The sequence below is a fragment of the Mustela nivalis genome (genome assembly GCF_964662115.1).
Source record: "Mustela nivalis genome assembly, chromosome: 2".
NCBI classification, from domain to species: domain Eukaryota; kingdom Metazoa; phylum Chordata; class Mammalia; order Carnivora; family Mustelidae; genus Mustela; species Mustela nivalis.
In genome coordinates this window covers 84,039,330-84,065,941 of record NC_139021.1, presented here as the reverse complement: position 1 = coordinate 84,065,941, position 26,612 = coordinate 84,039,330, and the positions used below count along the sequence as shown (strand labels likewise).

Here is a 26,612-nt window from a genome sequence, read left to right as displayed (position 1 = left end):
TTTGCCACTGGGTGAGCTGTTGGGACTACTTCTCCCCCAAGTTTCACAAAGCTTTAGTTAACCCTCAAGGTTACATTAAGCACTGAGATAATATTGACAAACTACAAAGACAGCAGTCAGCAGTAGAGCAGTAGTGTCCCAATTTCAATCACCGTTTGCATACAGGCGAGGGCACCACTGTGCTCCTTGGACCTTAACCAGAGCACTTTTTTTCTTTGTTCAGGAGCTTACTCCTAAAGGCCTCCAACAGAGGCTCCATTCTTTCCTAGCTCTGAGTCTGAGCCTCACTTTCTCCAATAATACATCACCTTGGAAAGGAAAGAAATGTCAAGTATGTCACAGGCCAGCTCTATCACTAGGGTGGAACTTTTCACTCTGGAAATTACTAGGCCTACCAGTCTTCTCCACAAGGCCCTGCCCTTCCCCTACCTTCCACAAGATCTAACAACTCACTCCCAAACCCAATACTTATTTTTGTCATCAAATTATTGTTTAAAAAAATCCTAGCTCCAGGATTCTCGATTTGACCTACATTTTGATGATCCTAAAAGCCAGTGTTCTTGGTTTGACCATACCAAACTGCCAGTGCATTTTGAGTGTATCTTCCCTGTTTTGAAGTTTTTAAGAGTTCTTCTTTAGAAACATTTTAAAATTTTTGAAAAGGATCCCACTGGTTTTTAAGCCATTTTGCAAATTTTCAAACAAATCTAAAAATAGAAAGTGTGCAGTAACTCTCAGGTACACATCACCTCACTTCTGCAACTATCAATTCACAGCCAGGCTTGTTTCATCAATATCTGCTGCGTCACCACCCGATTATTCTTAAGTCAATCCCAGTGATCCCATCTATTTGTAAAAACTTCAGCACATTCATAAAAGGATGACTCTATACATTTTCTAAAATCAGATTTCTCCCAATTAGCTAGTGTTCTTTATGATTTCACTCTAAAAATAAATGGAATTATCACGTCCATAAGAAACATGGAATACCAACCAGAGAACACACTTTGGAGATTCTGTAAAGTAGAGCTAAGACTTATGTCATAGAAGTCTTAAATGAGATGATTTACAAGAATTACCTGGATTGTTTAACAACTAAGTATTCAATCAGTGGCATCTATTATTATTACCACATGAAAATTACCCAATATAAATTACGTTATGTATGATTCTATCACTATACCCAACCTTATTTCAAGTCTCCTTAATGAAGAAAGAAAATTACTATTTTTTCTATTAGTCTATGTAAATCAAAGCAAAATTATGTATCCAACTGAGATAATAAATACAATAAAGTTTGATAAAGGCCATTCTTCCCCATTTACCTCATCTTCATTTACAGTTAGGGGAGTCCATGTAGCCATCATGGCAAACAAGTTAGAGAGTCATCACAAAGGAAGGAAATAGCATCACCTCCTAAGTTCAGATAATTATATATTATTTTATCAACACCAATAAAACTATTGAACCTAGTAAAAAAAGAATGCTTTTTTGTCTTTGTAAAATATTTCTGTACTTACCATTTTCTGCTGCCTGTTTAATTCCAGGTTCATCCTCCTGTGACTCTGGTAAAAGCCCAGTAATATCAAACCTGGAAAATAAGGCAAAATCTTAAAAGAGCTATTTGATTCTAAAAGTATGTTTCACTAAATTCAAGATAAAAAGGGCTAACCATGAAAATGAAACTCAAAACAAAATTTCTACAGAGGCCAAAAAATTAACTTAAATGTGTGATTCTAACATTCCACTTGTTCCTTTCACCAACTAGATACAGATTTAATGTTAAAAAATCATAATGCCACATAATTTTATGGTAAGAACATCTAGTCTAATCTTACAGCCAAGCAAGAATCTCAACACACACTCCCCTAAAAAGTTTGCAATAAATTCCAGCCATTCCTTTCCCCTTCTACGGTATCATAAGTCAATATGATGGAACAGAGCTACTTTACCATGTCACTCTCACATGCACTACCTTCACATGTATTGAGCAGAGGAATTATACTGAGCTCTATCCACATTCTGCAAAACTTTTTCATCACACATAGTAGATACCTCCAACTAGAGACCCAAGGGAAGGTTTCCTCTGGCCCTTTCCATTTCTCTAAAAGTTACATCCTTTCATTAATGGTCTCTAGCCACATTATCCAGAAATTCTGTTCTGGATGGGAATTTTGCCAGAGAGGGAAGATGAAAGAACCAACGGGCACAGCAGGCAGGAACTTGTGAAAGCTGTCAAGGAATCCAGAAGAAATAAAAAGGAAGTGAAGGGGTGGGTAAGATATGGGTAGGAACAAGCAGAGAGGACAAGATGACAATAGACTGGAAGTAGCTTAGAGGAACAAAGAACTGACGCTACTTCCTGATATAAAACACACAAGGGTGGGAATGCAAGCTGGTACAGCCACTCTGGAAAACAGTATAGAGGTTCCTCAAAAAGTTGAAAATAGAGCTATGCTACGACCTGGCAATAGCACTACGGGGCATTTATACAAATGTAGTGATCTGAAGGGACACCTCTAACCCCAATGTTTATAGCAGCAATATCTGCAACAGCCAAACTGTGGAAAGAGCCCAGATGTCATCGAAAGATAAATGGATAAAGAAAATGTGGCACACACACACACACAGAGGAATATTATGCAGCCATCAAAATTGAAATCTTAACATTTGCAACCATGTACATGGAACTAGAGGGTATTATGCTAAGTGGAATAAGTCAATCAGAGAAAGACAATTATCATATGATCTCACTGATATGCAGAATTTAAAAAATAGGACAGAGGATCATAAGGAGAGAGAGGAAGAAAATGAAACAAGAGGAAACCAGAGAGGGAAAAAAACCATGAGAGACTCTTAATCTTAGAAAACAAACTGAGGTTTGCTGGAGGGGAGAGAGGGCATGGAATGGGGTAGCTGGGTGATGGACATTGGAGAGAGTATGTGTTGTGGTGGGCGCTGGGTCTTGTGTAAGACTGATGAATCACAGAACTGTACCCCAAAACAAATAATACATTATATGTTAACTTAAAAAATTAAACATTTTTAAAAATTATTAAAATGACACTAAGCATCACTGATCTAGATTTTGATGAGAAAGAGCGGCTTTTACCAATCTGCTGCTCTTATTGTCCTGCTTCCATAGTAGAAACTAACAAGATCCCTGAGAGACTAAAAAATAAGTAAAAACATAGAAGGGAATGTAAAAATATCTTGAGGGGGTGGAAGAGGAAGTGGTTTCCTTAAAAGCTTGTCAACTCTCCAGACAGGCAAGAAATTGGAAGGGAGGGGCGCCTGGGTGGCTCAATGGGTTAAGCCTCTGCCCTCCGTTCGGGTCCTATCTCAGGGTTCTGGGTTCGAGCCCCGCATCAGGCTCTCTGCTCAGGCTCTCTGCTTCCCCTCTCTCTCTGCCTGCTGTTCTGTCTGCTTGTGATCTCTGTCTTTCTGTCAAATAAATAAATAAATAAATATTTGGGGGAAAAAAAAAGAAATTGGAAGGGAGAGAGGCTGCTGCTTCATTAGAGTGTATGGCACACGGGATCATTCAAATGATGGGTCACTGAAATGAGTAAAGGTTTACTAAGCAGTAAGAGATATTTTCTACAGTATTTCTGTCTACCCATTTTCTACTGTATTTCTACCTGTTGGTATGGCTCCTTAAGGTTACCCCTGAATCTAAAATACAAAACCTTAAGGTTAAACTTGAAGGTTTAAGGTTAAATTTAAAGTTAATTATATAACTTTGCAACCTAAAAAGATAATTAAGAATTGTTACACACAAAAGTACTTCCAGTTAAAACAAACAAAAAACACAAAAGTTAAGTACAAATAAAAAGTTCTTACTGAATAATTCTGACTTACCAAGAAGGCATAGCCATGTTCATATTCAACGTTACAGGCATAATTGGTCTATGCGGGAAAGAAAAAAACAGCAAAATAAGAGTAATGTAACAAGGCATAAAACCTGATAAATTTCATCAATTAAGAACAAATAATTACTTGAGGTTTACGCAAAACTGTATGCTACAATTTTAACATATGAACTGTATCACTGCATCCACACCTATGTCATTTTTTCTACATATCCTGTATTCTGAAGATGGAGCAACAGCTGGAAAGGACTAAGCTTGGCAAATAAAAAACACTTCCCTTTCTCAACTCCCTTATTTAATACTTTCAAACCAAACACGACCAGGAAAACACGTAACCAAGACAGTTGGAAATGTATAAAATATGAGACTCTGGCTAAGGGTTTAAGGAAACAAGCAATGTACCGCACAGATAAAGTAGCAGCAATTCCCATATGGTCAGATTACATTTTTGCTTATATTTTAAGTTTTATCTACGTACGTGGTTATTTTTTTTTTAAAGATTTTATTTATTCATTTGACAGACAGAGATCACAAGTAGGTAGAGAAGCAGACAGAGAGAGGGGAAAAAAGGCTCCCCGCTGAGCAGAGAGCCCGACGCAGGGCTCGATCCCAGAACCTTGGGATGATGACCTGAGCCAGAAGGCAGAGGCCTTAACCCACTGAGCCACCCAGGCACCACTGTATGTGGTTATTTAAGAGATCTCTAAATAAATATGGGAAATATAAGTTTTGCCTAAGCGTCCACTATACAGGTTTGTAATGAAAAATCTGCTGGAAACCTGAATATAGCTAGGTACAAAAGAAAAGAAAAATACACTAGAATTACATCTCACCACTAACCTTCTAATTCATGAAACAAGTCTACCTTAGAGGTTACAAAATCTTAGGCTACCAATCTGATATTTAAGAAAACAGGGAAGGCTGATAGGTCAGCAGCTGAATTTTGCAAACAAAGGAAAGCTAAAATGCATTCCTTTCCTCTCTCTTTAAACAAGCAAACAAAAAGGATTGGGTTAAATCAGAGTTTAGGATTACTGGACATAAGAGAAGAAAAACTGAAAAAGAAAGATGCACATGCAATCTAGAGCATTAGTTTAAATATCTCTTCCATTGTAAGGGTTAAGAGAAAAAAAAAAAACTTTTGAAGACCTTTCTAATTGGAGCTCACTGTAGAATTTTCCAGGTTTTTTGGTTATTTCTAAAAGTTTTGGACTAGGTCATTATTACTTTTAAAGCTGAGTTCAAATCTTGAAATGTAGTCATCCCATTAACTGAGACTGTTTCATGCAAAAGAAAAAAAAAGTGTATAAATTAAATAAAAGAGTTCAGAGGTTTAAAAAAAAAAAAATTTCTTTAAAGACATGAATTTCCCTAGACTGGGAATAGCCTTAAATAAAATCAATCCTGGGGCCAGTAACAATACAGCAGAAATACTAACATAATCAAGAATTCTGTCTTATAGGGGTGCTTGGGTGGCTCAGTGGGTTAAGCCTCTGCCTTCGGCTCAGGTCCTGATCCCAGGGTACTGGGATGGAGCCCGGCATCGGGCTCTCTGCTCGGCGGGGAGCCTGCTTCCTCCTCTCTCTCTGTCTGCCTACTTGTGATCTGTCTGTCAAATAAATAAATAAATAAAATCTTTTTTTTTTTTAAAGATTTTATTTATTTATTTGACAGAGAGAGATCACCAGTGACCAGAGAGACAGGCAGAGGGAGAGGGGGAAGCAGGCTCCCCGCTGAGCAGAGAGCCCGATGCGGGGCTCGATCCCAGGACCCTGGGATCACGACCTGAGCCGAAGGCAGAGGCTTAATCCACTGAACCCACTGAGGCTTAACCCACCCAGGTGCCCCAAAAAATAAAATCTTAAAAAGAAAAGAAAAGAAAAGAAAAGAATTCTGTCTTATAGATGAATCAGAATAACAGAGGACACGGTCATTCCTGCCATAGTATTTAGCTGTAGCCTACAGAGATCAGATAAAGCTTGTAGGGGCACCTGGGTGGCTCAGTGGATTAAGCCTCTGCCTTCAGCTCAGGATCCTGGGACTGATTCCCTCATCAGGCTTTCTGCTCAGTGGGGAGCCTACTTCCCTGCTCTCTCTGGCTGCCTCTCTGCCTACTTGTGATCTCTCTCTGTCAAATAAAATCTTTAAAAACAAAAACAAAAACTTCTGTTTCAGGATAAAAAGGGGACAAAAAGTTTTCTTACCTCATCAGGTATTTTTCCTCGTTCCATTTTCTCTTTCACATTTATCAGCTCTACTGCTACTACCACTTCTGAGGATGAATTATTAACCTATGAGCACGAATCTAATCCCATTTGCCTTCACAGCTACTGTCTCTCAGCAACCTTTTGACCTAAAACCTTGCCAATCTCAGCAATTTTCTGAGTTTGCTCAAGACATCCACAAACATTTTCAGAATTCGAAACCAAATCTATCAGACTTCAAAACCTGTGTTCTTTCCACGTACATCCCATTGCCTTTAGCTGATAAAATTTAGGAGTGTTTTCAACACAGTAAAAAAAGATCTCTCACAAACCTGACAAGTAAATAAATCCCCTTCTGGGATATCCTTAGATCTCAGATGTTTGTGTATCTAAAGGAATTTTTCTAAGCCTGAGTTCGACTGACCTCCACGAAAGCATTATTTTAAATTTCCCAACGAAAAAGAAAAAAAAAATTCTATGTAGCCAAGTTACCAGTTTAGTTTTAAAATATTTACTAATCTTTATTTTTAAACTGAATACTTAAAAGGATAAAAGCTGGTTATATTCAAATCCTTTTCTAGGAAAGTAAAGCTATCACAATTCTTCTTCTCCAGATTCTGAATCACAAATGTAAAGATTAAAATACTTACGCATGTGGGCAGATGTATTTGATATGTGAACTTCTGATACCTGCAAAGGCTTCTGCCCATCCATGCCTGGTAGAGAAATTATTTGAATGTTGCCATTAGATACGATTTTAAATCCCAATAAATTAGTAACAGAATAGTAACTTTTAAAAACTTGCAAGGATAAATGTTAACTCCTTATAAAATCTTAGAAGTGTGGACCATCAATGGTAGCAAAATACCACAACCAACCCAGAAACAACCCAAAGGCTAATACAGCTCAAGCTTTACCTACAAGTTAAGATGATGTCTCCTGATTTCTGAAGAGCAGTGTGTTTTCTTCCATATATTTCTATAAGGCTTTATAATTTGCAAAACACAGATATGCTTATCTCTTTATAATCTCACAACAATGTGCCTAACAAAATAGGCCAGACAGATAATACAATTTATATTATATAATGTGAATTACCTTATAATGACAAAAGTCGTCTCAGGAGTAAATCCGTTATCTTAAACTCTACATGCTAATAAATAAATAAATAAACTCTACATGTTTACTGCACTTCTAAAAATAACTTTCACATTCTTTACTTGTGTGTATCATGTACATATACATGTTCAAAATGGAGTACTAGAAAAATCATCAGAATCCTTCAAGCCAGAAATAAGCAGTTAATCTTCTGATGTATCTTTCCAATTCTTTCATGTTTATCACTTAAGAACAGATAACAGATTTTACAAAAATGGGATACCATACATACATACAGTTTCCTGCTTGTTTACATTTGACATTATAACTGATACTTTTTACATGTTACTTTTTTTTAAAGTTTTTTTTATTTTGGGGGGAAGGGGCAGAGGGGAGAAAGAATCTCAATCTCCACAACCAGCATGGAGCCAACGTGGAGCTTGATTCCATGACCCTGAGATCATGACCCGAGCAGAAATCAAGAGTCAGCTGCTTAACTAACTGAGCCAGGTAGGATCCCCTAACATGTTACTTTTACCAAAGGATAAAGTAAAATTAACTTAAACGGTGCCTGGCTGGCTTAGCTGGTAGAAGATGTGACCTCCATTGGTCATGAGTTCAAGCCCCTACTTAAATTTTAAAAATAATTAAATATTTAAAAAACCCTAAAATTTAAAAACTAAAATTAAATAAATAATGTGGTGCCTGGGTGGCTCAGTCAGTTAAAGCAGGGTTTGGTTCAGCTCATTATCAACACCTGTGATGGGCTCTGTGCTCAGTGGGGAGTCTGTGTGAAGTCTCTTTCCCTCTGCCCCTTTCCCCACTCGCACATGCACTCTCTCTCTAAAACAAATCTTTCTTAGAAATTAAATAAATAAATGTTAAATTATTTTCTATTAACTATTTCTCTATTTTAATCCACCTTCCCAAAAGTGTTAAAGACATATAGAAAAATTAGTAACAAAGAAGTAATTTTAACACTTACATAACACTAGCTATGAGTCAGGCACTATTCTAGAGCTGTACATGTGTTTTGCATGTGTACATGTGTGTTTATGTGAGTTCATGTGTGTCTTTTGTATATATGTATGTAGATACATGAGATATTTTTATGAAGCTTCATTATGAAAACTACCAAAATGTTGAAAGAAATTAAAGACATATACATGTACATCCCATGTTCAAGAACCAGAAGACTTAATATTCTTCTTTTTAAACATTCATTTATTTATTGTAGAGAAAAAGAGTGTGCAAGTGGCAGGACGGGTAAAGGGAGAGAATCTTCAAGCAGATTCCCTGCTGAGTGTGGAGCCTGACAAGGGTCTCATCTCAGGACCCTGAGATCATGACTTAAGGGAAATCAAAAGTTGGATGCTCAACTAATTAAGCCACCCAGAAGTCCAAGACTTAATATTCTTAAGGTGGCAGTACTCCCAAAATGATATACAGAGTCAATGCAATCTTTATTAGAATCACAGCTGGCTTTGCAGAAATTGACAAGCCAATTCTAAAATTCAGTTGCACATGTAAGAGACCCAGAAGACTCAAAACAATCTTAAAAAAAGAGTAACGTTGAAGGACTCACACTTCCCAATTTCAAAGCTACTATAAAAAGCAATAGTAATAAAGACAGAGTGGTACTGAAACAAGGAAAGATCTATAAATCAACAGATTTGAAAATACAGAAATAAACCCACCATTTATGGTTAACTTATTTCTGAAAAGGGTGTCCCTGAGAAAAATCAATGAGGAAAGAATAATCTTTTCAACAAAAGTAGCTGGGATGCAACAGGATGAAGTTGAACTCCTAGCTCACACCATACAAAAAAATTAACTCAAAATGTACCAAAGACTTAAATGTAAGAGATAAAACTATAAAACTCCTAGAAGAAAATGTATGAAAATCTTGTGATGTTGGATTTGGCCATGGTTTCTTCTTAGACACTAAAAGCACAAACAACGAAGAAAAAAAATTAATCATCAAAATTAAAAACTATTATGCTGGGGCGCCTGGGTGGCTCAGTGGGTTAAAGCCTCTGCCTTCGGCTCAGGTCATGATCCCAGGGTCCTGGGATCGAGCCCCGCATGGGGCTCTCTGCTCAGCAGGGAGCCTGCTTCCCCCCCCATCTCTACCGGCCTCTGCCTACTTGTGATCTCTCTCTCTCTGTGTCAAATAAATAAATACAATCTTAAAAAAAAAAAAAACACACACTATTATGCTTCAGAGGGCACTATGAAGAAAAAGATAAACTACAGAATGGAAAATTATTTGCAAACCATATTCAATAAGGATGCAGTATCCATAACACATAAACAATTATTAAAACCCACAAACAACTGGGGCACCTGGGTGGCTCTGTGGGTCAAGCCTCTGCCTTCAGCTCAGGTCATGATCTCAGGATCCCGGGATAGAGCCCCACATCACATCGTCGGGCTCTCTGCTCTGCAGGAAGCCTGCTTTCTCCTCTCTCTCTCTGCCTGCCTCTCTGCCTACTTGTGATTTCTGTCAAATAAATAAATAAAATCTTAAAAAAAAAAACAAACCCACAAACAAAAAGACAACCTAAAAGTAAAGAGGTGAAGGACTTGAACAGACACTTCTCCAAAGATATACAAATGGCCAACATGTACAGGAAAAGATCCTCAACCTTATTAGTCATTATGTAAATGCAAATAAAACCACAATGAGATACTACTTCACACCCACTAGGATGGCCATAATCAAAAAGACGATAACAAGTGTTAATGAGGATGGGAAGAAAGCAGAATTTTCACATACTGCTAGTAACATGAAGTTATCATATGACCCAGCAATTTTACTCAAAGGAATATGATGAACAATAAAAAGGAATAAAATTCCTATATATATTACAACATGCATGAACTTTAAAAATATTATGTTAAGTAAAGAAAGCCAATTACAAAAGACCATATATTATATTATGATTCCATTTATATGAAATGTCCAGGATAGCTAAATCTATAAAGATAAAGTAGCTTAGTGGGCACCTGGGTGGCTCAATCTTTGGGCGTCTGCCTTGGGCTCAGGTCATGATCCCAAGGTCCTGGGATCCAGCCCTGCATCGGGCTCCCGCTTAGTGGGAAGCCTGCTTCTCCCTCTCACACACCCCTTGCTTGTGTTCCCTCTCTCGCTGTGTCTCTATCAAATAAATAAAATCTTTAAAAAAAAAAAGGAAAGAAAGCTTAGTTACCTAGGGTAAAAAAAGAGTACAAGGTTTCCTTTTGGAGTGATAAAAATGGTTTCACTGCTTTGTGAATATATTAAAGACTGCACCTCAGAATTCAAATGGGTGAATTGTGTGGTAATCAAATTACATCCCAAACCATTATAAAAAGAATTAAAAAGGTATAAATGACCTAAATCCAGTCATGAGACATTAAATTCAATCTAAGGGTCACTATATAGAAGGTACAGAGGTAAGGCTCCACATTTTAAAAATATGAAGGATATGAAAGGCTAATAAACTGTTTCTAAATAAAGCACAAATTACTGGAAAGGATCTTGGACCAGGAAGGAAACATAATTGGGAAAGCTGGAAAAACTTGAATGGATTCTTTGGATTGGATGGTAGTACTGGATCAATGCTGATTTCCTACTTTGGAGTGCCGTATGCTGGTCAGGTACAGTATCCTCACGCGTGGGCAACACTGGAATAATTAGTGATGATGGAAGATCATGCTTCTATCAGGCTGATTTCAAAGACTTAAAAAAAAGACTTGATCACCAAATAATAAGTATATACGTACACATATAAAAACAGAGAAAGATATATACGTATACATATAAAAACAGAGAAAGAGCTTTGAGAGCATGCACAAATGCACAATGTCATAAAAGATTAACAACTGGAGAAGCTTGGCACCAATGATACACAATGATTTCTCAGATATAAACACCAAAAGTACAAGCAACCAAAAAAAAAAGATCAACCGGAACTTATCAGGATTAAAAACTGGTGCCTGGGGGCGCCTGGGTGGCTCAGTGGGTTAAGCCGCTGCCTTCGGCTCAGGTCATGATCTCGGGGTCCTGGGATCGAGTCCCGCATCGGGCTCTCTGCTCAGCAGGGAGCCTGCTTCCCTCTCTCTCTCTGCCTGCCTCTCTGCCTCCTTGTGATATCTGCCTGTCAAATAAATTAAAAAAAAAAACAAAAAACAAAAAAAACTGGTGCCTGGGTGGCTCAGATGGTTAAGCGTTTGCCTTTGGCTCAGGTCAAGATCTCACGGTCCTGGGATGGAGCCCAGCACCTGGCTCCTTGCTCAGCAAGGAACCTGCTTGTGCTCCCTCTCTTGTTTTCTCTGTCAAATAAGTAAATAAAATCTTTTAAAATAAATTAAAAAAAAAAAAAGGGCAAAGGTATTGAATAGATGTTTCTTTCTTTTTTTTTTTTTTTAAAGATTTTATTTATTTATTTGACAGAGAGAGATTACAAGTAGGCAGAGAGGCAGGCAGAGAGAGAGAGGAGGAAGCAGGCTCCCCGCTGAGCAGAGAGCCCGATGCGGGACTCGATCCCAGGACCCTGGGATCATGACCTGAGCCGAAGGCAGCGGCCTAACACACTGAGCCACCCAGGCGCCCCTGAATAGATGTTTCTTTAGTGAAAATATATAAATCACAAATAAGCACATGAAAAGATGACCAAATCATTAGTCATTAGGAAGTGTAATTAAAAACCAAAATGAGATTAATACTTTAGACCCAATAGGATGGTTATAATAAAAAAAAGAAAGGTAACAACAAATACTGGTGAGAATGTGGAGAAATCAGAACACTCATACACTATTGGTAGAAATGTAAAATGGTACAGCCACTGGGGACAACAGTCTGGAAGTTCCTCAAAAGGTTAAACAATTACCACTGACTCAGCAATTATTCAAGTGAACTAAAAGCCTGTGTTTAGGTAAATTCTTGCAAATGGATGTTCAGAGTAGCACTACTTCTAATAGCCAGAAAGTGGAAACAATTGAAATGTTCATCAACTGATGAATTTAAGAAACATGGTATATCCTAAGATCAATACATGGATACCCCTCCACAGAAAATTATTTGGCAATAAAGGGAATAAAATACCAGGACACATTACAACATGAATGAACCTGAAAAACACACTATGTGAAAGAATTTAGACACAAAACGTCATATATTGCCTGATTCCATTTATATGAAATACCCAGAACAGACAAATCCACAGAATCTGAAAGGAGATTAATGGTTGCCAGTAAAGGGAATGAGGACTATCTGCTAACATGTATGCCATTTCCTTTTGGAATGCTGAAAATATTCTGGAGTTAACATAATGATGGTTGCACAACTCTGTAAGTATACTAAAAACTATGGAATTGTACATTTTAAAAGGGTGACTTTTATGGATGTGAATTACATATTATCAATAAATAACATTAAGTAAGTTTTTAAAAAGTGGCAGGCCAGAATTGAACTGTGGCCTACTGTTTGCCAACTACTCCTCTACACAAGAAATACTAAGAACATAAGAAATACTAAGAAATAATAAAAAGGAATAGGAATCTTGAGTTCTAGTCCCCACTGTGCCTTTAGGAAGTGTGGCTTCAGTTCAGTCTACTGGCTTTTAAAAGTGTGGTCCCCAGGACCAGCAGAATCTTCTGGGAACTTGTTAGAAATGCAAATTCCTGGGCCGAATCCCAAACCCAGTGAATCAGAAACTCAGGTGGTGGGGACCAACAATCAAGCCTTCCATGTGACTTTTATGCATGCTACAGTATGAGAACCAATGCCTTTCCAGTTCTCAGTTTTTCACCCATAATCTGTGCTGGCTGTACTAGATGATTTCAAAGGTCCTCACAGATTATAAAAATCTTTGACTATAACTGAATTATAGTCTGAATTATAAATTATAATTATAACTGAATTATGGACTATAACCTGTCCTTTTGATAATTGTCAAAGTCGGGGGAAACCTCAAGATTTAAGAAGTCTACACAGAGCTTCAGTTAAACAGAATCTAATATTCAGAAACCTAGATCAATGAGAATATATTTCACTTAATTATTAGAAACAAAAAGAAAATGAAACAGACACACACAAAAGTTTTATGGGTTCAGAAAGTGAATTTCAAGGCACATCCCAAGAAATATTACAAGTTCACTCTATTTTACTTCTGAATTGTCCTTTTAGAAAAGACTACGAAGTAACTTACATCTATTTTCATAATGTTCACTACTCCAAAGTAATAATGGTATGGAACTAAAAACTCAAAAGATTCCACAAGAAACACAACTCATCACCATCTGTGTCCAAGTAGCATATCACTGCCATAGAATTACCCTTACACATCCTGGTGAGTCTTACCAACTACCTAGCTAAGAGCAGAGTGACCCAAGATGGGCCAGATTCTTTTTTTTTCTTAAATAATTTATTGATTTGAGAGAGAGAGATTGAGACATCGAGTGGAAAGAGGGGTAGAGGGAGAGGAAGACTCCCTGCTGAGCAGGGAGCCCAATACAGGACTTGATCCCAAGACCCTGGGATTATGACCCAAGCCAAAGGCAGACACTTAGCCGACTGGGCCACACAGGCATCCAAGATGGGTCAAATTCTTAAAAAAACACCAGAACTAGGGTTGATAAAAAGTCAGAGCTGGGTTGATCCATTTGGGAGTGATAAGGAAAGTGTGTCAGCAGAGAAAACTGTGCAAATATACAGAAAGAACCTAAAGTGAGAGACCACAAGGGTACAAACAGCAGAGAGAATACCTTTGGTGTAGTTGACTGGATAGTCCCCACAAAATTATTGTCCATCTGGAACCTCAAAATGTGCCCTTATTTGGAAAGAGGCTCTTTGCAGATGTAATCTGTTAAGGATCAAGATGAGATTCTCTAAGATTAGGATGGATCCTAAATCTAGTAACTGGTGGATTGTCAGTCAAGATGGTGGAGAAGTAGCAGACTGAGATGACATTGGGTCGCAGGAGTTCAGTAAGATAGTTATCAAACCATTCCCAACAACTACAAACCCAACAGATCAGAGAGAAGAGCAGCAATTCTAGATACAGAAAACTGACCACTTTCTGAAAGAAAGGACGAGCGGAGAAGTGAATCTGAAGCAACGGGAAGATAGACCTGGGGTGGGAGGGGGCGGCTCCTGGCAGGCAGTGGAGCAATGAAGCACAAAATCTGAACTGTTAAAAGTCTGCTCTGCTGAGGGACATCGCTCCAGAGGCTAAGCGGGGGTGGAGTTCTCGCAGGGACACAGCAGTCTCAGATCCTGCGGGGTCACAGAAGGATCGGGGGTGTCTGAGTGTAGCAGAGCTTGCAGGTACACAGCGGGGAAGCCAATTACAGAGATGGAGCCGAGGAGGGAGCTCTCAGCTCGGGGTTACCTTAAACTGTGATCTGTGGCAGTCAGACCACTGCTCTTTGAACAGGGACCCCACAAATAGCAGATCTGGGGAGACCCACCTTCTTCCACCAAAAGAACAGCATGGCAGGAATCTACAGGGTTTGGAGACTCCAAACCGGGCGGTGCGCCAGAGACAGAAACACTCGGTCACAGGCTGGGTGAGCTCAGGGCGCGGCCTGAGACCAGGGAGATGGGAGTAATTTACCCCTTTTCTCCAAGGGCCTAATGAGGACTAGGGCCCCCGAGCTCTTGGCTACTCTGGGCAGAGATTGGGAGGCTGCCATTTCCATTCCTGTCCTCCAGAGCTCTACAGGAGGGCAATCAGGGAACAAAAGCTCCTGAGAGCGAATCCAAGCAGATTACTTAGCCCGGCCCCTGGCAAGGGTGGTGCAATTCCGCCTCAGGGGAAGACATTTTGAGAATCACTACAACAGGCCCCTCCCCTAGAAGATGGCAAGAACAGCCAAGACCAAGCTCACTGATCAAGGAGAACAGTGAAATTCCAGAGCATGGAATTCATGGCTTTCTCCCCATGATTCTTTAGTCTTGACAAGTTAATTAAATTTTTTTTAAATATTTTATTTATTTATTTGACAGAGAGAGAGAGAGAGATCACAAGTAGGCAGAGGTAGGCAGAGAGAGAGGTGGAAGCAGGCTCCCTGCCAAGCAGAGAGTCTGATGTGGGGCTCGATCCCAGGACTCTGGGATCATGACCTGAGCCGAAGGCAGAGACCTTAACCCACTGAGCCACCCAGGCGCCCCGTTAATTACATTTTTAAAACTTTTTTTTCTTATTCTAATTCTTTTAACTTTTCCTCTTTCAACGTTTTATAACTAGTTTATCTTAACAATACCTTTCTAAAAAAAATCTTTTTAAACCTTCATTATTATAGTCATATTTTATCCTTTGTTGTCTCTAATTTTATTTCTTGTATACATACAGGGTTGTTGTTGTTGTTGTTTTTCTAAAAAATTTTGGGATACATTTCTTCTAATAGATCAAAATATACCCTAAATCTACCACAGGGCTTTGTTCTAGTCTCCAGCCTGAGCAAATTCTCTTCACTTTTTTCTTCTTTCTTTTTCCAACCAACTTATGAATTCCTTTTTCAGAATTTTTTTTTAATTTTCATCTTTACAATCATATTCCATCCGTTCATGTTTATCCTTATTTTTGAATACATATTATTTTTTTCTTTAAAATTTTGGGAGGTAGTTTCTTCTAAGAGACCAAAATACACCCAAAACCAAGTGAGTGGCTCTGTTCCATTCATCAGTCTAATATATATACATAAATTTTATTTTTATATACATACATTTTTAAAAAATTTCTTTTTACCCCCGTTCTTTCTTTTTCCCCCAATTTGGGGTCTCTTCTGATTTGGTTAGCGTACATTTTTTGGGGGTCTTTGCCACCCTTTTAGTATTATGTTCTCCAGTTCATATATACTTATCTGGATAAATGACAAAGTGGAAAAACTCACCACAAAAAAAAAAAAGAACAAGAGGCAGTACCGAAGGCTAGGGACCTAATCGATACAGACATTGGTAATATGTCAGATCTAGAAGTGCTAGTTGGCCTCGAAAGAGGCATGGAAGGTATTAGAGAAACCCTGTCTGGAGAAATAAAAGCCATTTCTGGAGAAATAAAAGAACTAAAATCTACCCAAGCTGAAATCAAAAAAGCTATTGATGAGGTACAATAAAAAATGGAGGATCTTACTGCTAGGAAAATGAGGCAGAAGAGAGAATTAGTGATATAGAGGACCAAATGACAGAGAATAAAGAAACAGCAAAAAAGAGATAAACTACTACTGGACCACGAGGGGAAAATTCAAGAGATAAGTGATACCATATGACAAAACAATATTAGAATAATTCAGATTCCAGAAGAAGAAAGAGGGGGGCAGAAGGTATACTGGAGCAAATTATTGTAGAGAATATCCCTAATATGGCAAATGGAACATGCATCAAAATCCAGGAGGCACAGAGAACCTGCCTCAAAATCAATAAAAATAGGTCCACACCCCATCATCTAATAGTAAAACTTACTAGTCTTAGTGACAAAGAGAAAATCCTAAAAGTAGCTCAGGACAAGAAGTCTGTAACATAGAATGGTAAAAATACTAGATTGGCAGCAGATTTATCCATAGAGACCTGGCAGGCCAGAAAGGACTGGCGTGATATACTGAAAGCACTAAATGAAAAAAACATGTAGCCAAGAAAACTATATCCAGCTAGGTTATCACTGAAAACAGGAGAGATAAAAAATTTCCAGGACAAACAAAACTAAAATAATTTGTAAACACAAACCAGCCTTACAGGAAATATTGAAAGGAGTCCTCTAAGCAAAGAGAAAGTCTAAAAATAGTAGACCAGGAAGGAACAGAGACAGTATACAATAACAGTCACCCTATAGGCAATACAATGGCATTAAAATTCATATCTTTCAATAGTTACCCTGAATGTTAATAGGTTAAATGCACCAATCAAAAGACACAGGGTATTAGAATGAATAAAAAAAGAAAACCCATCAATATGCTGTCGACAAGAAACTCATTTTAGACCCAAAGACACCTCCAGATTTAAAGTGAGGGCGTGGAAAACAATTTACCATACTAATGGACATCAAAAGAACCTAGGGTGGCAATCCTAATATCAGATAAATTAGATTTTATGCCAAAGACTATAATAAGAGATGAGGAAGGACACCATATCATACTCAAAGGGTCAGTCCAACAAGAAGATCTAATAATTTTAAATATCTATGCCCCTAACATGGGAGCAGCCAAATATGTAAACTGATTAATAACAAAATCAAAGAAACACATCAACAATAATACAATAATAGTAGGGGACTTTAACATCCCTAAACCCCTCACTGAAATGAACGGATCATCCAAGCAAAAGACAAACAAGGAAATAAAGGCCTTAAATAATACACTGGACCAGATGGACATCTCAGATATATTCAGAACATTCCATCCCAAAGCAAGAGAATACACATTCTTCTATAGTGCACATGGAACATTCTTCAAAATAGATCACATCCTGGGTTACAAATCAGGTCTCAACCAGTAACAAAAGACTGGGATCACTCTCTGCATATTTTCAAACCACAATGCTCTGAAGCTAGACTCAATCAACAGAAGAAAGTTGGAAGGAACCCAAATACATGGAGGCTAACGAGCATCCTTCTAAAGAGTGAATGCGTGAACCAGGAAAGTAAAGAAGAACTGAAAAAATTCATGGAAACAAATGAAAATGAAAACACAACTGTTCAAAATCTGTGGGATACAGCAACAGCAGTCCTAAGAGAAAGGTATATAGTGATGTAAGCCTTTCTCAAGAAACAAGAAAGGTCTCAAGTACACAACCTAACCCTACACTGACAGAAACTGGAGAAAGAACAGCATAAACCTAGCAGGAGAAGAGAAATAATAAAGATCAGAGCAGAAACCAATGAAATAGAAATCAAAAGAACAGTAGAACAGATCAACAGAACTAGGAGCTGGTTCTTTGAAAGAACTAATAAGACTGATAAACCCTGGCCAGACTTACCAAAAAGAAAAGAGAAAGGACCCAAATAAATAAAATCATGAATGAAAGAGGAGAGATCACAACTAACACCAAAGAAATACAAACAATTATAAGAACATCCTCTGAACAACTCTACGAAAACAAATTTGACAATCTGGAAGAAATGGATGCATTTCTAGAGACATATAAACTACCACAACTGAACCAGGAAGAAATAGAAAACGTGAACAGACCCATAACTAGTAAGGAGATTGAAGCAGTCCTCAGAAATCTCCCAACAAACAAGAGCCCAGGGCCAGACGGCTTCCCAGGGGAATTCTACCAAACATTTAAAGAAAAATTAATACCCATTCTCCTGAAACTGTTCCAAAAAAATAGAAATACAAGGAAAACTTCCAAACTCATTTTACGAGGCTAGCATTACCTTGATCCTAAAACCAGACAAAGAACGCATCAAAAAAGAAAACTACAGACCAATATCCTTGATCAACACAGATGCAAAAATTCTCACCATAAATACTAGGCAATAGGATCCAACAATACATTAAAAGGATTATTCAGGGGTGCCTGGGTGGCTCAGTGGGTTAAGCCTTTGCCTTCGGTTTAGGTCATGATCTCTCCAGGGATCGGGCTCTGCATTGGGCTCTCTGCTCGGTGCGGAGCCTACTTCCCCCTCTCTGTCTGCCTCTCTGCCTACTTGTGATCTCTCTCTCTCTGTCAAATAAATAAATAAAATCTATAAAATAAAAGGATATTCACCATGATCAAGTGGCATTTATTCCAGGGTTGCAAGGTTGGTTCAACATCCACAAATCAAATCAATGTGATACAATACATTAATAAAAGAGAGAACAAGAACCATATGATACTCTCAATGGATGCTGAAAAAGCATTTGACAAAGTACAGAATCCTTTCTTGATCAAAACCCTTCAACGTGTAGGGATAGAGGGTACATACCTCAATATCATCAGAGCCATCTATGAAAAACCCACTGCGAATATCATTGTCAATGGAGAAAAACTGAGAGCTACTGCTAAGGTCAGGAACACGGCAGGGGTGTCCATTATCACCACTGATATTCAAATAGTACTAGAGGTCCTAATCAGACAACAAAAAGAAATTAAAGGCATCCAAATCAGCAAAGAAGTAGTCAAACTATCACTCTTTGCAGATGATATAATACTTTATGTGGAAAACCCAAAAGACTTCACTTCACTCCAAAACTGCTAGCACTTGTACAGGAATTCAGTAAAGTGTCAGGAAATAAAATCAATGCATAGAAATCAGTTGCATTTCTATACACCAACAACAAGACAGAAGAAAGAGAAATTAAGGAGTCCATCCCATTTATAATTGCACCCAAAATCGTAAGATACCTAGGAATAAACCTAACCAAAGAGGCCAAGAATCTATACTCAGAAAAGTATAAAGTACACATGAAAGAAGTTGAGGAAGATACAAAGAAATGGAAAAGCATCCCATGCTCATGGATTAGAAGAACAAATACTCTGAAAATGTCTATGCTACCTAAAGCAATCTACATGTTTAATGCCATCCCTATCAAAATACCATCATTTTTTTCCAAGAAATGGAACAAATAATCTTAAAATTTATATGGAACCAGAAAAGACCTCGAATAGCGAGCGGAATGAGGAAAAAGAAAGCAGAAGTTGATGGCATCACAATTCCAGACTTCAAGCCCTATTATAAAGCTGTAATCATCAAGACAGAATGGTACTGGCACAAAAACAGACACATAGATCAATGGAACAAAATAGAGAAACAGACCCTCGACTCTGTGGTCAACTAATCTTTGACAAAGCAGAAAAATAAAGTCCAATGGAAAAAAAGACAGTCTCTTCAACAAATGGTGCTAAGAAAATTGGACAGCCACATGCAAAAAAATGAAACTGGACCATTTCCTTATACCACACACGAAAATAGACTCAAAATGGATGAAAGACCTCAAATGTGAGAAAGGAATCCATCAAAATCCTTGAGAACACAGGCAGTAACCTTTGACCTCAGCCACAGCAACTTCTTCCTAGAAACATCACCAAAGACAAGGGAAGCAAGGGCAAAAATGAACTATTGGGATTTCATCAAGATCAAAAGCTTTTGCACAACGAAGGAAACAGTCAACAAAACCAAAAGACAACAGAAAGAATGGGAGTAGATATTTGCCAACGACATATCAGATAAAGGACTAGTATCCAAAATCTACACAGAACTTATCAAGCTCAACACCCAAAGAACAAATAATCCAATCAAGAAATGGGCAGAGGACATGGACAGACATTTCTACAAAGAAGATATCCAGATGGCCAACAGACACATGAAAAAGTGCTCCACATCACTCAGCATCAGGGAAATACAAATCTAAACTACAATGAGATATCACCTCACACCAGTCAGAATGGCTAAAATAAACAAGTCAGGAAATGACAGATGCTGGCGAGGATGCGGAGAAAGGGGAACCCTCCTACACTGTTGGTGGGAATGCATGCTGGTGCAGCCACTCAAACAGCATGGAGGTTCCTCAGAAAGTTGAAAATAGAGCTACCCTATGACTCAGCATACTACTCATACTACTCATACTACTGAGTATTTACCCTAAAGATACAAATGTAGGGATCTGAAGGTGCATGTGCGCCCGAATGTTTATAGCGGCAATGTCCACAACAGCCAAACTATGGAAAGAACCTAAATGTCCATCAACAGATGAATGAATAAAGATGTGGTGTATAGGGGTGCCTGGGTGGCTCAGTGGGTTAACCCTCTGCCTTCAGCTCGGGTCATGATCTCAGGGTCCTGGGATCAAGTCCTGCATTGGGCTCTCTGCTCAGCAGGGAGCCTGCTTCCCCCTCTCTCTCTGCCTGCCTCTCTGCCTGCTTGTGATTTCTCTCTCTGTGTGCCAAATAAATAAATAAAATCTTTAAAAAAAAAAAGATGTGGTGTATATATACACAATGGAATACTACGGAGCCATCAAAAGAAATGAAATCTTGCCATTTGCAATGACATGGATGGAATTAGAGGGTATAATGCTGAGCAAAGTAAGTCAATCAGAGAAAGACAATTATCACATGATCTCCCTGATATGAGGAATTTGAGAAGCAAAGTGGGGGGTTTGGGGAGTAGGAAAGGAAAAAATGAAACAAGATGGGACTGGGAGGGAGACAAACCATAAGAGACTCTTAATCTCAAAAAACAAACTAAGTAGGGATGCGGTGGCTGGGTTATGGACATTGTCAAGGGTATGTGCTATGGTGAGTGCTGTGAAGTATGTAAGCCTGATGATTCACAGACCTGTACCCCTACGGCAAATAATACATTATATATGTTTCATTTTTTAAAAAAATGAAAAAAAAAGTCTGGATGTTTGGGAGAGCTGATTATTTTGTTAAAGGCTATCCAAGGGGCGCCTGAGTGGCTCAGTGGGTTAAGCCTCTGCCTTTGGCTCAGGTCATGATCTCAGGGTCTGGGATTGAGTCCCACATCAGGCTCTCTGCTCAGCAGGCAACCTGCTTCCCCCCTTCTCTCTCTGCCTGTTTCTCTGCTTGTGATCTCTCTCTCTCTGTCGAATAAATTAAATCTGTACGAAAAAAAAAAAGGCTATTCAAATGGCCTGTCAATATAACATATCAACCATAAAAAAAAAAAAAATCTAGTAACTGGTGTCCTTATTAGATATGAGGAATAAAAAAGGAAGGAAGGAAGGAAGGATGAAAGGAACAGGAAAATAAAACAAAAAAGAAAAGGAAGAAAGGAGAAAAGAACAGAACACAGATAAATAACAAAAAGGTCATGTCTGAGGGAGGCAGAAGATTGGAAATATATTGCCACAAGCCGAAGAATGCCAGGAGCCATCAAACCTGGGAAAGGCAAAGGATTCTCCCCTAAAGCCTTTGAGGGAGTTCTATAGTCCTTCTGACATCTTGATTTTGAACTGCTAGCCTATTTAACTGTGCAAATAATCTTCTGTTGCTTGAAGCCATCTAGTTTATGGTTTTTAACTATGGCAGCTCTAGGAAAACAATATACTTTGTGACTAATTATCATTATATGTTTTCCCCCTTAATTCCTCATCCATTTATTTACTCAATGGATAGATGTTCTACATATCCAGTAATGTCCAAACCATGGGGATGCAGTGTTAAGTTAAATAGAAAATACCTGTGTTCTCAGGTGAATTTTATAGCATGTCAGTTATATATCAAGGAAATAAAAAAAATCTTTGCCTTCATGGAGTTTATATGCAAGACAGCTATCCTTATGTCCTTCCATAAATACCGCTTTTTGCTTAAACTAGTTGAACAGTTTCCTAGTCCTTATAACTAAATGATCTCCAAATAACATTCTATAATTCTCTTAGTTCTTGATTATATAAGGACTTGCAAACAAATGGTCGTAAAATATACCCATGTTGCCAATTCAATATTATTTTTAATACTCTCTGTATTGATCTCTCAGTAAGGCTTAATCTACTTAATCAGTTTCTGTCTTGGAAACTTTTGTTTTATTTATTCATTTTTTTCTTTTGAAACTTTGTTTTCTAAGCTTTACAATCTCCACAGCCTAGAAAACTCACACATAGATTGGTAACATAGACCAGAAACTCCTGCAATATATGAAAGGAAGGGTAAGTTTACAAGAAGGCCAAGATTTCCACCTGGCCTTTTCTCCTTCCTGCTCCCCTTAACTGAAACTGAGCTTTCATGTGTTAGATGGGACGGGGGTAAGATGAGGGAGTTGTTACCAGTTTGAAGCAAAGCTGTGGGCTGGGACACCTAGAGGGGGTGGGAGGCAATGCCACAGTGCACTTCTGGCCAGAACTGCCAGAACAGAAGCAAGGTTTCTCAGAGAATTACAAATATGGAAAGGGGGGAAGGCTAGAATACACCTGGTGCTGACTAGAACTGGAGGAATTAGAATACACCCCCTAATTTTAATATACGAAAATATCTAAGTTGATAAAGATGTGTGCCTACACATGTATGTTAATGTACCTACACTCCCGCTCTGTCCATTGAAAGGATCTAGAAGTAATGATTCTACCAATTACCACATAAAGCACCCAGATATTGGGTCCTAAATATTCTTACTGAAAGGAACCGGGGCTCTTGAAAAAAAATGGTTGAATCCCAGGACTGAAGCAGGAAAAATGTAAGATGATCGTGGGAAAGACCTTGCTGCACTGGAAAGCAAGAAAGTGCTCAAAGAATGATGGGGCATGTCCCAAAGATATCAGAACAGGATGAAGGGGCTTCTTCATAGCCACGTATAGGATGACGTGACCATCAAAAATATGACCGATTTAACAATTTGTAACCCTCAGGGTAAAAGAGCAATCCAAGAGTCTGTCCTGATTTGACACTAATATGAATAAATAAATACATGCATACATAATAAAGGAGAAGGGAGAGCTGCCAATGAATAAATCTAGAAAGAAGGATTTTTTTTTAAAAGATCATTATCTGGAACTATCACAATAATAGATACAGATAAAAATCATTAATGGACACTAAATCCGTAGGTTAAAATTTAGTGAGAAACATGTTTTCATAATATCAAAGCATCTCCCCACAAAATATTTTTAAGTAAATACCCTTATTAATTTTACCGTGGAGAAACGGGGCAAACACCACCTTACCCAGGTGAAAAAATATAACATTATCAGTAAAGGAATGAAAATCAACATAGTGTGCACCTGATACAATCCTCTGAGACGAACATAGCAACATCTCTGTGATATTCCTGTCAAAAAAGCTTAAGTCAGGAGACATCACATAAACCCAAGCTGAAGGACAGTCGTAAAGGTCATGCAAGACAAGGAAAGACTGCTCTAGACTGAAGGAAAAACAAAGGACACATGGTAACTGAATGCAACATGTGATCCTGGATTGGATCCTGGGCCCATAAAAGGCCATGATTGGGTCAAACCAAGACAATGAGATAGAACCAAGAAATTTGATGATAGCATAAGATCAATGTTAACTTCCTGATGGATGATTATACTGTGGTCATGTGGAAATGCCCTTGTGCTTACAAAATACACACTAAAATTTTATGGAGTAATGAAGCAATATTTCTACAATATGCCCAAATGTTTCAGAAAAAAATTTTTTTTTAAAGATTTCATTTATTTATTTGACAGACAGAGATCACAAGCAGGCAGAGAGGCCGGCAGAAAGAGAGAGGGGGGAAGCAGGCTCCCCGCCGAGCAGAGAGCCTGATGCAGGCTCCATCCCAGAACCCTGGGACCACGACCTGAGCAGGCAGAGGCTTTAAACCACTAGCCACCCAGGTGCCCCTTTTTCAGAAATGTTAATTGGGTAATCTGAAAAGATAAGAGGAGATCTGAATACTACTTCTGCAATATTTATGTAAATTTGAAGTTACTTTAAAAGAAAAAGTTAAAGAATTTTAAAACAGTAACAGTGATGAAATATAACTCATTACACAAATCTATAGACTGTATTAAATGGGGAGGGGCAAACTAATAAAGTATGACAGACTTAGACAATCATATCATGTTAACAATTGAGTCAAACAAGAATCACCAATGGATGCTGAAAATATTGGATGAAAGTTTATCATACAATTTACAAAGTCTGAAAGTATTTCCCTACAACTTGCCTTTTAACTACAATGGAAAAATAACTGCAGCAGAGAAACCTGGAAAATATCACTTTAATCAAGTGATCCAAGTTAGCATCAGTAACGGGGCAAAGGCTATCATCTGTCTCCTGACATGATGCACTGAACAGGACATATCGCCTATATGGAGTTTGTACCAGAAGTGCATAAACTAATCTAAGGAATCTAATCATGAGGAAATGGCAAATAAACCTAATCTCAGGGACTACCCTCATCTCTGCAAATGTCAGTGTCATGAAAGACAAAGAAGAGCTGAGGAATTGTTCCTGACTTAAGAGATATAACAGCTAAATGCAATGTGTGACTGGGAATTGGATTCCAAAAGAGGCGATTACAATAAAGGATATTACTGGGACAGTTTGCAAAGTTTGAATATGTAGTATGTTAGATGATAATATTAACTAAGGGCTAAGTTTCCTGAATGTGATAACTCTTCTGTGGTTACACGAGACTCTCCTTGTTCTTAGGGAATACATGCTAAGGTGTGGAAATAAAGGATCAAGGTAGGGGTGACCAGGTGGCTTAATTATTAAGCATCTGCCTTTGGCTCATGTCATGATCCCGGGATCCAGGGATCAAGCTCCGGGTCTGGACTCCCTGCCCTGCAGAAGGCCTGCTTCTCTCTCCCCCACTCCCCCTGCTTATGTTCTCTCTCCGGCTGACTCTATCTCTGTCAAATAAACAAACAAACAAAAAGAATCAAGGGAACTGCAATTTACTCTCAGGGATTTCAGCAAATACAGTAACACATTCAGTAAACAGAGATCAGTGGATCTGAGTAAAAGGTATTGAGAAATCTCTATTCTTGGAACTCTTCCATAAATTTGAAAATAATTCAAAATAAAACATTTTTTAAAATGCTATCAAAAACACATCTCTGGGTTTTAGGATTTAAATCAATTCTCATTCTCATACTTACAGTTTGAATTTTTTTATAATACAAACATAACATTTTCATAATCATAACAAGTCGGTTTTACTTTAGAAGGAAAACTGTGATCGATCTCATGCCATACAGTATAGTCTAAAGTATATTAATTTGAGGGCGCCTGGGTGGCTCAGTGGGTTAAGCCTCTGCCTTTGGCTGAGGTCATGATCTCAGGGTCCTGGGATCCAGTCCCCCATCCAGTGTCTGCCAAGCAGAGAGCCTACTTCCTTCTCTCTCTCTCTTTGCCTGCCTCTCTCCCTACTTGTGATCTCTGTGTCAAATAAATAAACAAAATATTTTAAATAAATAAATAATAAAATAAATTAATCTGAATACTAGTTTCACAGTTAATTATACAGGTTACTAGGAACACTTTGGCTGTCATTTTTTTTTTTTAAAGATTTTATTTATTTATTTGACAGCGAGAGATCACAAGTAGGCAGAGAGAGAGGAAGGGAAGCAGGCTCCCTGCCGAGGAGAGAGCCCGATGTGGGACTCGATCCAGATTCCAACACTGCTAATTCCAGCTAATTTGGGATCCACAAAGAACCTTCCTACACTGAAGCTTGCTTCTCTTGGACTGATTATTCAGGTCTGGATCTCCTTGGTGGGAAAGTTACAGGGTAGCAACTCTCTACCTAACTTTCCCTAACTCTCAGCAACAAGAAGGGTTGGTTGTAAAAGAGAGCTTCTCTGAGCCTCTCTTCAGTTAAATCATAAAATAGGTTTGTCATTTTCACAGGACTACCTGATTGCCAGCAAGAGTCCCGCAATCTTTTCCCTAACTTCATACAAGGTTATGTGTCATGTACTTCTCCTTAGTAGGCATTAAAGATTAGGGATCATGGGGTGCCTGGGTGGTTCAGTGGGTTAAAGCCTCTGCCTTCAGCTCAAGTCTTGATCCCAGGGTTCT

The 26,612-nt window shown here is 38.4% G+C and overlaps 1 protein-coding gene across 3 annotated transcripts in view; it reads right to left on the bottom strand.

The window, feature by feature from the left end:
• The window catches only part of LOC309858912 (transcription elongation factor A protein 1), a 97,587-nt gene that overhangs the window by 68,338 nt on the left and 2,637 nt on the right, over nt 1–26,612 (bottom strand). For all 3 annotated transcript variants that reach the window (XM_082719244.1, XM_082719246.1, XM_082719245.1), the window contains exons 3-5: nt 6,727–6,792; nt 3,862–3,909; nt 1,521–1,591 (exon numbers count right to left, since the gene is read on the bottom strand). In XM_082719244.1, the coding sequence (XP_082575370.1) occupies nt 1,521–1,591; nt 3,862–3,909; nt 6,727–6,792 (185 nt within the window). The remainder of the gene's footprint in view (nt 1–1,520; nt 1,592–3,861; nt 3,910–6,726; nt 6,793–26,612) is intronic.